This window comes from Chaetura pelagica, unplaced genomic scaffold (genome assembly GCF_000747805.2).
Source record: "Chaetura pelagica isolate M959 unplaced genomic scaffold, ChaPel_1.0 scaffold47, whole genome shotgun sequence".
NCBI classification, from domain to species: domain Eukaryota; kingdom Metazoa; phylum Chordata; class Aves; order Apodiformes; family Apodidae; genus Chaetura; species Chaetura pelagica.
The window spans coordinates 4,786,736-4,799,125 of NW_009954140.1; the positions used below are offsets into that span (position 1 = coordinate 4,786,736).

General features: G+C 51.1%; 2 protein-coding genes across 2 annotated transcripts in view; one reads left to right on the plus strand and one right to left on the minus strand.

The window, feature by feature from the left end:
• ARSG (arylsulfatase G) overlaps nucleotides 1–3,500 on the plus strand; it is an 18,339-nt gene extending 14,839 nt beyond the window's left edge. Inside the window, exons 11-12 of the mRNA XM_010002797.1 lie at nucleotides 2,759–2,849; nucleotides 3,166–3,500. Of these exons, the coding sequence (XP_010001099.1) occupies nucleotides 2,759–2,849; nucleotides 3,166–3,500 (426 nt within the window). The remainder of the gene's footprint in view (nucleotides 1–2,758; nucleotides 2,850–3,165) is intronic.
• A 1,262-nt stretch (nucleotides 3,501–4,762) lies between these two features.
• Nucleotides 4,763–12,390, minus strand: part of WIPI1 (WD repeat domain, phosphoinositide interacting 1) — a 24,036-nt gene continuing 16,408 nt past the window's right edge. Inside the window, exons 9-13 of the mRNA XM_010002798.1 lie at nucleotides 12,053–12,217; nucleotides 11,767–11,874; nucleotides 10,468–10,589; nucleotides 9,679–9,779; nucleotides 4,763–5,309 (exon numbers count right to left, since the gene is read on the minus strand). Of these exons, the coding sequence (XP_010001100.1) occupies nucleotides 5,262–5,309; nucleotides 9,679–9,779; nucleotides 10,468–10,589; nucleotides 11,767–11,874; nucleotides 12,053–12,217 (544 nt within the window). The 3' untranslated portion in view covers nucleotides 4,763–5,261. The remainder of the gene's footprint in view (nucleotides 5,310–9,678; nucleotides 9,780–10,467; nucleotides 10,590–11,766; nucleotides 11,875–12,052; nucleotides 12,218–12,390) is intronic.

Genomic DNA, 12,390 nt, shown 5'->3' on the forward strand with positions numbered 1-12,390 from the left:
GCTGAACCTTGGGATAAAGTAGGGCAGTGGATGGGATCGGGCCAATGTGCTCTGCTGTGCCCTTCACCAGTAACCTCCTTCTCCTGCCTAGGTGGCACTGGGAGCAGGGACCAGGGGTTTGCTGGGAGTGGGGGGCTTCTGGGAATAATGGTTTGCTGGGAACAATGGTTTGCTGGAATGGTGGTTTTTCTGGCAATGGTGTTTTTTCTGGGAATGATGGTTCGCTGGGAGTGATGGTTTCCTGGGAACAATGGTTTGCTGGGAATGGTTTTTCTGGCAATGGTGGTTTTTCTGGAAATGATGATTTCCTGGGAGCAATGGTTTGCTGGGAGCAACGTTCTGCTGGGTGTCAGGATACAGTGGAGGGGCACAAGCCCACAGCAGCCATTCCTCTCTGTGCCAGACAAGGAATAAACCTGGAGCAGCCAGGCCAGCTCCCCAGGCTTCCCCTGCACCACCCCAGCCCAGTGCTTTTTTTCTGGGGGGTTGTGCTGCTATCAGGGGTCAATAAACCCTTGCAGGGCTGGGACCTAAGGGAGCAGGGCCAGGTTGTGCTGCCCATTCCACCAGCATGAGCAGGATGGGCATCCCCCAGGGATGTGATCCAGCTGCCCACCCTGCCATGGGACAGGGTGATCTTGGGGGGGGTCACAGAGCTGATAACAACCCCCCCTTTGACATTGCAGGGTTTTCTTTGACACAAATCCTGCCAAAAGCAGTTCCTCTGCTCCCCTCTCCTCCCAACAGCTGCTTTCCAAGCCCCGTGGGGCCCCAGGCCAGCCCAGGCTCCCCAGCGCGAGCTGCCTGGGTTAACCTTGCTGGGCACCAGCACAACCTGTGACAGGGCTGGGGCCATGCCAAGGTCCTTTTCTGAGGGAAGGCTATTTACAGTAAAAATAAACACATCCTAGAAAATGTATCAAGGGTACAAGTGTCAGACAAATAAGCTCTTTCCATTAGCTTAAAGGCAGAGGGGTGTGTGCCTGCCCCCCGCTCGCCCACGAGCTTGTGCCAGCAGCACAAGTCCAGACAACAAGTTTTCTGGGGAGAAAAGGCTTCTTCCCCCACCCCTCACTTTTTTTTTTTCCCTCTCTGTTTAAATTAATGTAACGAAGTCAAAGCTCAACAGGATTGCACATCCGGAAATGTCTCTTGAAAGGGCTCCACTGAAATAAGCTCCTTAATTATGCAGTAAATTGTAACAGATTTTCTTAGCATGGGGTGGTTTTATGAGGCAGGTTTAGGACCCAGCTTGTTGGTAGGAAGGGAGGTTTGAGTGACTTTACACCAAGATGGCAGCATCCCAGCTGTGCTGCCAAAGGGAACCCCAGCTGGTGACAGGGTGTAGGCAAAGCTTTAGGGCTGGAATTGGTTCAGTTCCTGCTACTTTGGCTTCATGGGCCCTTGAATATTTGCTGATTTCTACTTTGGAGCTGGTTTATTCTGACCAAGAAGTGCCAGCATAAGGGGACTCTGTAGCAGGGGGTTCCTCCTTGCAGCAGGCTTACACTGCACCTCCTCTCCCACTAGTTTTTTTTCCCTAAACCATGATTTTTAAACCAAATTTCAGCAGGTCATTTTATTATTATTATTTATTTACCTTGCATTGGAGGGCCTGAAAGGAAACCAAGAGCATTTGGAAATCACCCCCCACCCTGAAAACTGGCATTTCTTGGATGAGTTACCAACTGGCCCCTGAGACAGTGGCCAGATCCAGACCAGGTGGCACGGGCTGGGCAATCCTGGGTGGCTGAGGTGGGTGCTGGTGGTGCTGGAGTTGGGCTCCATCCCGGGCACCTGCTCAGGCATCACCGCCCCGATCAGCTGCGAACGCTGTTACTAAACTTGGCACCGCAGCTGCCCACAACTTCAGCAGATGTTTCTAATTTTCAGCACAGTGGAAATTTCTTGAATCACTTTTAAACGCAGTTCCCAGGGAGGAAACCTCGAGTGATTCATCCCTCAGTGAAGCCATTGGCTCCGTGGCAGATACGATCTGACAGAGGAGCCGCTGAGCCGTCCAGCTCACTTGTCTCCTCGCTCCCCTGTGCCAAAGCAGCCGTCCTGTGTGGACCAAGTGTCCTAAATACTGAAAGGGAGAGACCTGACCCACCCTTCCCTCCTTCCCTTCCTTCTCAGCCCCATTCCCAGTGCCGGGTCGGCCGTTGTTAGGGAAGGGAGCACTTGCACAGCGGGGTGAGTCAGTGGTGGAGATGGACCCAGAGTGATGTTCCAGCACCTCACCGACCCCTGCAGCCTCTGCTTTGCATGAGCTCACCCTCAGCTCTGGCTTTCTGCTGGTCCCAGGCATTGATTCAGCTCCCTGAGATGTCCCTGCCACTAGCTGAGCTGTAACACTGAGGGAGATGGGTGTCTCATGAGCATGGGGCAGTGGTGGGCGGCAGAGCATCTGAGACCATCCTGCCTCAAATATATTCTGCCCTGCTCTGCTGAAAGCCCCCACACCTTCACAATCCCTTTCTTGCAGTAGAATTGGTCTGGGGAGGTGAATTCAGGGGTTTCTGCAGCAGGGCAGGAAGGCACAACAGAGATGCTGGTGTTTCCTGGTGCCCTTTTGCCATCACCCCACCTTTCAGCAAGTAAAACTCAGTTGGTTTCTTAGGGTTCAGGGGCTACAAAGCTGTCTCTAAGTGTGTGCATGGCAGGACACGGTCTTGTGGACATGGGAGGAAGCAGAACCCACAGAGCAGGTTTTCTCTGCAAGGGGCTGATGGGCACTTTTCTGTTCTTCCTTCAGGTTTTGCTCCACCCCAACAGTGGGGCAGCTGGGAAGGTTGGTGAGATAGAGACACTTCGGCTGGCTCAGTACAAGGCGTTTTACACCACAGGTACTGTGTCCCTTTTAGAGATCATAAAGTCTGGGAAGAAACTTCTGGAATTCTTGGTTCCCTGCAGATTCATATAAAAACCAAGTCAGGTTAATTCAAGCAAGAGCAAACCCAGCAAAGAGTAAGGATGTGGCCCGGTGTCTGTGTGGTGGCCTTTGCAGCCTGAGGTTGTTGGCCTAAGCAGCACTTTTGGACCAGCAGCAGGACCTGGGCTCCCAAAGCTGGGACGTGGTGGGACTGAGCCATCACAGAGGAATACAGAGGTGATCCCTGGGCAGCCTGGGACTCTAGTGTTTTTCTCTCCTTTCCTCCCCAGGAGGGGCCCTGGCTTGCGATGGGAGCGTTGGGCCAGCCAAGCATCACCATCCACCCCTCATTTTCAATCTGGATCGTGATATCCAGGAGCAGGAGCCTTTGGATGTGGCATCCAGAGAGTACCAGGTGGTGCTGCCTGCAATCCACAGGGCTTATGCCCAAGCTCTGGAGGACATCTCGACGGACAACATCACTGTTGCAGATTACTCCCAGGATCCAGCTGTGACCCCCTGCTGCAACGCACAGCACGTGGCCTGCAGATGCCAGGCACTAGGGGCTGACACAGCCATGCTGGACCAGCCCACGGGTGGAGGAGCAACTTGGCTTTGTCATTAAGGAAACAATTGCTTAGGCTGCTCCTTTCCCTGAGTCTTGTTTCTGTGAGCAGAACTGTTGTACCTGTTGGCACCAGGTTGGAGTTGGCTGCAGAGGAGAGAGAGGGCAGCTGCAGTCCCTTTGCTCTGTGCTGTGAAGCAGGGAGGTGAGTTAGTTGTGGGTCTGTAAGACCACCTGGAGGGTCACCTTTCCTGCAGAGCAGGGCTGTCCCCCAGCAGGACTGTTCCCTGGGGCTGAGGAGCTAGGCACTGCCATACCTGGTGGCATGTTGAAGGAGACAGGCTCTTTGAAAGGCTCTTAAGCTGAGAAAGAGCCAAGTCCTGGATTAAAACTACCTTCTGTGACAGCTGCTTTTGGGAGAGAATTCCTCTGAGAGAGTCACTTTCCCCTAAAATGGACCTTACAGGAGATGCTGGCGAGAGCACGAGGCAGGGGAGGACGGGGCCCACAGCCTCTCAGAAAATGTCCCTTCTGGTGCCAAGACCCTGGAAGTCTGTGGCTGTAGAGAGAAAATTCCTGGCTGGCACATGGGCAGCTGCCAGGGAGGTTTAGTAACAGGGTGATGTTACAGACCCAACTGTCTGTGAAAGGAAGAGGGTCCCGGGCTCTCCCTGACTCACCTCCAGGTGGGCAGGACACCCAAGCTTGTCCTGCAGCTCCTGTGCAGTGCAGCAGGGGAGTGGGGATTGCACTGAGACAGGCACCAGAGCCCCAGTGTTGGAAAACACGTTTGGGGAAGGTACAGTGGAGAGATGCAGTGCTAAAGTGGGGGAGCTGCTCCCCATCAGTTCTGCATGGGAAGACCAATGGTACAACTGCATTTTGTGCTTTAGAGAGGTCCCAGCCTCGAGGTCTCCCAGCAGCTCAGGGCTCCAGGCAGAGAAGCTGCTCCTGCCCATCCCAGTGTGATGCTGGGGGCCAGGTGGGGTGACACAGCTTTTACAGGGACAATTCTGGGCAGATGCAAAGGCCTGGGGAGCTGCAAAGGCAAAACCAAAGATGCAACTGAAACTTAGGAAACCACTGGGATTTCTCAGCAGCTGAGGGAGGGTTTTCTGAAACAGTTTTAGGCTCGTATTTACACACCCAGATCTTTCTTTGGACAAGTCACAAGTGGACTCGTGTGAATGTGGCCAGGTGTGTTGGCTGGAAGCAGATGTCCTCACACCAGCCCCCCAGACCCACTCTCCCCCTCATAAAACTTAATCAAGACTGACATCTTTAGGGCCCCACAAAGAACAGCAGGAGCATGGGCAGTGAGCTGCCAGGGACAGACAGTGACTTTATTCTGTCTTTAAACATAGCAAATGGCATCTTCTCCAATATCACTGCAAAAATACTTTGCCTGGGTAAAATAGTATGTATATACTGTACAAAGACATAAGTTTAATATATCTTCCTATAAGTACATTTATACACATAAAACAGCATAAATTAGAAAAGGGACAAATGGGTATAGAAAATTCTGGTTACATACAAATCTGATTAAATTAGCATTTACACTGTGGTTCTAACATATAGTTTGTTAAATATAGTGATGTGCATACAGTACATGGACACCCCCCCAGCCACGAGTTAAAACAAGGGGCTAACAGGGCCAGGTGTTCACTTAAACATACCGTAGGAAGAAGCAGTGGCCCACCTTGGATTTATTTAGTATTTTTCCTCGTCTTGGGGATTCACAAACGTGGTTCTTCAGAACTCCTGGCTTTTCCAGAGCACTTCCCAGCAGCTGTCCTAAGCGCAGATGTTTGCTTCTCATCATGACCTCTTGGCTTTGCCCGGCTGACCTCCACGGCACAAGATTATCTACCAAAATCAAAACAGAAGGGCCTTACTTTTCCCAGCAACAGGGTGTGTTTCAAGTTGGTTTTACGCACATGGGAGGAGAAGGGGGAGGGATGTCCTGCAGTGTTTTACTTTCCATTCAAAGGCAGATTTGAGAGTGGTTTGTTTATTTACTCTCCCCCTCCCCAAATTTACAGTCCTGGGAACAGGAGCCATCGGGCAGGGTAGTGTGTGTTGCCTGCAGCTGGCACTGGGCTGAGCACAGCCGTGCTTGCAGGAGTTCACTTACTGGGGGTGAAGTCTGTTTGACTTGCTAAGTCCTCCCAGAAAGTTCATCTTCTGGCATGGTGGGAGGGGAAAGGTGTGTGTTGTGCATCACCAGGTGTCTCTGGGGTCTCCAGATGAGACTCCAGAGTTAAACACCTACAGGTTAGACTGGATCAGGTGAGGGGAAGCCTGGCCTGAGCATCAGCAAAACCTTTGAATGAAAGAGTAAAGCAGGTGCAGAGAAGAACAGGCAGTAGCAGGGACCCTGAACGACTTCACATCAGCCATGGGATGAGGCTGGAGACCTTGGGGCAAGATGTGCAGCTACTTCTGACCCCTGCTAGCTCCTGCCTTGCTAGATGTGACCTGTGTCTCCCAGTGATATAGATGTGATCCTCCTCCTGGAATCTGTCTCTCCATGGGCTTGGGGACGATCACTTGTCCAGTTTTGAGGCACAAGCATTGGCCCTGGATTGCACATCTCCTGCAATTGCAAGGGATCCTGAAAGCCCCAGCTGCTCAAGATGCCTGTCTGACCTACCAGGACAGAAGATGCCGTGAGGAAGAAGAGGACAGTCAAGATTCTGCCAAACTTGCTCAGAGAGTAGAATCAAAGAGTCATTTCAGTTGGAAAAGTCTTTTAAGATCATCAAGTCCAGCTGTTAAAATATCCCCTGTGAAACCTGGTTACTAGGTAGGGCTTAATTCCAAAGCCTATAGTCTCTCCCCTGCCAACAGCCAGTTGTTAAAAAGCAACATCACTTCAAATAATTAATGTCACGTATCTGTGCAACAGAACAGGTGAAACACCATCCAGCAAACAGCAAGGAGGAACTCAGGCAAATACTGGTCCCATGGAGCTGAAGATTCATCCACAATGTGGCTGCTTAGATTAGGATGCATGGTTTGGAGCAGCAGGGATGTGCAGACCCCACGCTGGGGCACCGTTGTGCTCTCCAGGTTGGCCGTTGGTCATGGGCTGCTGGAGTTTCCTGGAGCTTCCATCTTTCCAGGGATGCCCATCCTTCCAGGGAGCGGGATGGAGTGGGAGCTGCAGTGAGGGGTGGTGACTGCCCCGTGCACCCCCTAACCAATGCTGCAGGCAGCAGCATCCTTTGGCAGCACAGGCAGGCTGCCCAAGTTTGGAGGTAGCAAAAAATCAATGTGAGAGGCTGTTTCTCAAGGCTGTGCATGTGAGGGGAAGCTGCCTTTGAAGAGCTGACCACTGTACAACATCTGTCCTGACTTCATGAAATGCTTCTCCTGATAAAGCCTTCACATCAGCTCTGGTCCCAAAGCTGAGCAGCTTCAGCAGGCAGCCAAATGCAGGATGGATCATGTATGCCTGGAAAAGCACTGAGCAATCAAGAAATGACCTTTCCTACTGAAGGTCTGAAGTTTTAGAAGAGATCCCCTAGTGTGCATTCCCATGCCCCACACAGGCCATCTTGCTTGCTGAATCTTGTAAGATTTATTTTGTCAAACCTTACAGCACTACCTAAACCTGTTCTGGCCGTGCCGTGGAAAGCCAGTCTGGCAGCTCCTGAGAGTGGAGCTGGCTGAGCAGTGCCCTGCCTGGCCCAAAGCACACACCAACAACTCCCCACACTGCTCGGAACCTCACTGACACTGATAAACCCAGAGAAAGGTGTCAGCTGCTTGGGCAGGTGACCAGAAAACAGCCATAATCACTGCAACCATCTGCAGTCAGAGCTGGGTTTGCTCTTCCCATCCCACAAAGCCTCCCGACATGCCAAGCAGGTGTGACACAGCCTCCTCCCAGCATGTTCCAGTTTGGCCCCTTCACCTCACCTGAGCCTGCTGTCACCTCAGTAACACCCAAGTCCTTTCTGCCTAAGACCAACAATGGACCTGAAAGTGCTTAATCCACCCTGTCAGTGTGAGCAAGAGATGGAACTGAACTGGTTTAACCTCTTGCTGCAGGATCCTCCAGCAGTCCTGGAACAATCAGCAGCATCATCCGCGTTCGCTCTTGTTGAGGCCACTTTTGATGAGCCTTCCTTGGGCTTCTCATCTCTTCTGTCCCTCCTTCCATTTAATGAAGAGGCAGTTTTCAACAATCAGCAAAAGATTCTGTCTTAGGCTGGAGCTGCTGCTCCCCGCTCTTCGTGGCTGAGCCTCTGAAGTCTTCCTTGAGGTCAGGGGAAGGCAAGATATTTCAAAATGGAGAGGAACTGCTGGGTCTGAGCACTGCTGTGCCTCCAGAAGTATGTCTAAGTTCAAAGCCATACTCGTGGCGTGGGCTGCGGGTGAATATTCCATTTTGTCACAAGTTTTGAGGTTTTTAAATGTCTTTTCGTTGCACGCTGGAAAACAAACAAAACCCTTCCCATGTTTCCGCAAAGCATAATGCTGTCAAAACATTTTTGTTGGATAAGGTCAGGTTTTCTTTCTCTCCCTCCTTCTCCACACACAAGTGACTGATGCCTGAAACCCCCCTTGAACACGTCACTGAGACCGAGCATCTCAGGGCTGGGAAAACACTGAAGTTCAGTGAAATTCTGAGCATCAAAACATCCCGCCCCGCGCTTTGTGCGCAGGCAGCGGGGCCCAGCGCTGCAGGAGACCAGGTGCCAACCACATTCCTGGCAGCACCCGAGGGGCAAAGCCCCACTCCTGGCTGCACTGACCCCATCTGGAGGCTCCAATTGCTAAGCCAGCATTATCTGGGGGTATTTTCGAGAAGTGCCTTTCCCTCCCACCCACCTCCTCCCTAACGTTACACGTGTGAGTTGTTCTGTCAGGTTCTTTACAGCACAGGATTTTGACAGATCAAAGTTCATTTAATAAAGCTCCTGCTGTACAGCAGGGGCTTGGGGCTGCTTTTACACAGCACAGTCCCAGCAGGAAGGCTCAGGAGCAGCAGGATTCCCACTTGCTGGCATTTCCTTGTCCCCAAACTACATGTTCAAGAAGAGCAGGTTCATCAGAAGGAAGCAAAAGATTTCTCTCTGGCCCTGCTGCCTGGGCCACCAGCTTCTCCACGGCCCCATGACTTTGACCAGAGGAAAGACATTTTAAATATCCTTCTTGGGTAATGGAGTGGGGACAACTAGAACACTCTTGCTCCCAGCCTGCAGCAGGTTATGTTACTTGTAACAAGAGAGAGTCTTGGTCTAAGGTTGATGCAACTCGAGTTGGATCAAGGCAGTGTTGTTCAAAGGAAGCCATGAGCTATCTTCTATCTAAATAACACTTTGCACCAGTTAATAGGGAAGTGCCTCACAGAGGTCAGCCTCAGCATATGGAACAAATCCTGGGATCCCAAGAAAGTTTTTACTTTCTCCTTTTCAGGCAAAACTCCAACAGCTGGATATGGAAAAAGGAGTAAGGGATTCAAAAGCCTGCCAAGTCTACAACTTGAAAACCATTAAAATATTCTGCTGTATGAATGCATTACTATAACGATGACACCACTGATTACAACCAGATCATAGCACAGTACCAACATCTGTCCACTTAGGGGTTAGATACTTAACACAATAAATGTGTGTGTAATAGAAAAGGAGCTGGAGAGACACTGCCAGGCTTAAGTTAGATTTCAAAAAGCCAGTATCTTCTTCCAATGGTAATTGAGAAAGTGCCATATAAAAATTATAAAACAGTTTAAAACTCTGTCTTTCATCTTCCTACTTGGAAAAGGAATTTCCTTTTCAGTTAACTTGGAAATTAAGAGACTGGTGAGGTTCAGGTATGTCCCAGTTGCACTCCATAAACTTATCCAACTGACTGTAAATGCAACAGGGAGTATTAAGTTTTTATTTCTAAATGATGGTATTGTTAAAATCAAACCCATTCCTGGTAATACTAGAAATCTGTGCAAGGCACAAAGGTCAGATCTGGATCTGAACATCATTCTGCATCTGTACTTCATTCAGCTACTTTGTTCAGATCCATCTCCAGTTATTCAGGTCCCCTTTGCCCCATCCCTAGCTGCCTTTTAGTGGGGGTCAACTTTTCCTAGCACTGTCCCTATAACTTATTTTAGGCTTCACAGTGAGCTGGGACAAGGTGGGGGCAGCAGGATCTCTTCTGTGAGAGGTTAATGCTTTCTTCTTAGCATGAGGACTGAACTGCAGGTTTAGGGGTCCCGAATGCTCACAGGAGGAAACTCATTCTCATCATCAAGACACACTGGTCCAGTTGCAAACTCATGTTCTGGGATAACCTCTCCTCGCAGGGCACCACCATCCTCTGAGTAACCTGTCCAAGTAAAAATACAAAATGTTATGGATCAGTGGATGGAAGGAGGCTGGAAACAAACAGCAGAGACACTGTTTTATCACCTTTTAGCACAGAGCTGCTTTCTCTGGCTTTTTGGCAGAGCACTGGGGGATTGCAGAAGAGAAAGGAATCCCCATCGACACTACGGATTAGGGAAAGGACTTCATGGAACCTTCCTCCTCCCACCATGTATGTAAGCACCAATTCCAGAATAAGATCCACATCTGTATGTGGACCAGTAAGACTTGGGAACATAATCACCCAGTTTTCTCCTGCAGCACTTCAGTACTAGCTTTGTTAGGGTAAGGTGTAACAGGTTGAGGAGAATCTGTAGCCATCTTGCCACAAAAATAGTGACATTTGACTTCTACATCTACAACTTCAACTCCTGGAAATGAACCTGGCAGCAGCTGATGTCTGGCAGACTGTGAAGCTGGGATGCTCTGCCTGTGCTGCAGCTCTGCAGCAGGAGAAGCACTGGCAAGGGGTCCTGGGATGCAGAGCAGAGAATTCCTGGCCTGTTTTTGGGGCAGGATGAAGCGAGCGAGTTCCAGGCAGTCCCAGTCTGAATTGCACAAGTGGAGTTGGTAGTTGAACCCCTGGAAGCTGGAAGACTTTTTGCTTTGCTGCAGGCACCTTTTGTGCTGCTGCCAGAGGCAATGCTCACCTGGCATGGTCGAAGTTGAAGGCACTGTGCTTTGTCTGGCTACAGTTGCTGCATAAGATTGAGGTAACGGAGGCTGAAGGTCATTTTCTTTGTTCTCCTCCATCTTTCCTGAGCCAAGCAGACTAATTGTACAGGAACAAAAGAGGGAAGAGTTAGTTCTGATCTCAACCACTCCTTCCCCAGCACCAGCTAAGAGACAAGCACAGGCATCCACGTCTCCTTGAAGCACATCACCCATCTGCATCCCTGCATCCAGGCACTGCCTGCAGCCCCGCCAGCACTGCAGAGGAGGAAAGCATTGTGCTCCCTGAGGAGAGCAGGGGGGGAAGCAGAAGATAGGGAAAGCACTACTTCAGCTGGAGGACAATGCTGGCACGGGAATAGAAGGGAACAGATTGACCACAAAAGCTTTAGGTTACAAAAGCAAACAGTGTTTCTAATCACAGAGGGGGCTCCAAAGGGCTTCCAACAGGAGCGGACTAGATGGGAAAAGCAGCCCTGGCTAGTTTAGGATGGAGTTTGAGCAGAGATATAGTATGATGTAACGTTAACTCATGACCCAGGGGCCCTTCTCAGTCCTCTGATGCTTAGAAGAACCCACATGCAAAGCTGTCCCACTTGGGGACAGGAGCCAGGCAAGTGTCAGAGGGTCTGAGGAGGCCGGAGCAGGCAGGACAGCGCGGCTTGGAACCGCGGCTGCTCGGTGGCTTTGCAAAAACACTGCTGGCATTTTCCTGGCTGTCAGCCACGCCCGGTCCTGAGCACATGTTACATCACACCCCACCCAGAGGCTTCACATCTGGAGCCAAGTCGCTCAGATGTGTGTGTGTGGGGGGGTTACATGCTTAATCAGATTTGCATACAAGCTGGACGGCAGCACGGAAGACTGTGCCCTGGTGCTGCTGTCCAGCTTGTCTGTGCAGGTTGCTCCACACCACCCTGCCCCCAGGGCAGCCCCCCAGCACCCACTCACACCTGGAGAAGGTGCTCTGCTCTCCTGCCACCACGGTGGTCAGCTCTCCGCTGCTGGAGGGATCTCCTAAGGCACGGCCTCTGCTGTCTAAGCTGAGATGTCCCACAACTGCCCAGGGATATGAGACATCTCTGGTTTCTTCTGTGAGAAGCCCCGTGTCCCTGCCTGCTGTTCCCACCCACATCTGTCACATCAGGCAACTAAAATCACAAAGTCACTTCTAACATTCTTGCTCCTTAAGCTCCATTTGGTGCTTTCAGGTGAAACTTCTCTTAATTTTTTAAGAGAGTGGCCTCTGTCTCAGGTATGTTTGGAGGTTTAGTCACCTGTGTTTCTTGATTAAGACACACTCCCCTCCATCTTGTGGGTCCAAGTTATACATGTAGAGATGTCCATCTGATGTAGTCACCAACAGGCGGGGCAGCTTCTGAATCCTGAAGGAGAAAAGCATCATGAGCCCAAACACAACTGCACTCGCAGGCAGATGCAGCCTGCACCCAGGCTGTGTGCTCTGCAGGCACAGGGGCAAGATAAGGGGCCACAGTGGTGGTGTTCTGCAGAGATAGCTGTGCCTGCTGGCCTGGCAGAGGGGACAGGGAAGTCACTACGTACGTGGAGAGGGCGCAGATGTTCCTTTGCCCAGAGATGTTGAGGCGGACGGTGGCGAAGGCTCGGTCCTGGTTCATCATGCCCGAGACCTGAGCAGGGAGGTAGTTGGTAGCAGCCTGGAACATCTTTCCCATGTAACCACTCCAGGTTGGAGGCTCCTCTGGCCGGCTGAGGGCGTCACAAAGCAGCATCAGTGGGGATCCACAACCAAACAGATCAGGAACAGCCAAAATGACCCTGATCTTAGGAATACCAAGGCTTTCTTTGGAGCACCTGTAAACATCCTGCACCAGCCTAGCTGGATACACTGGAAGGAGGCAGGGGACAGTGGCAGGCAGGTA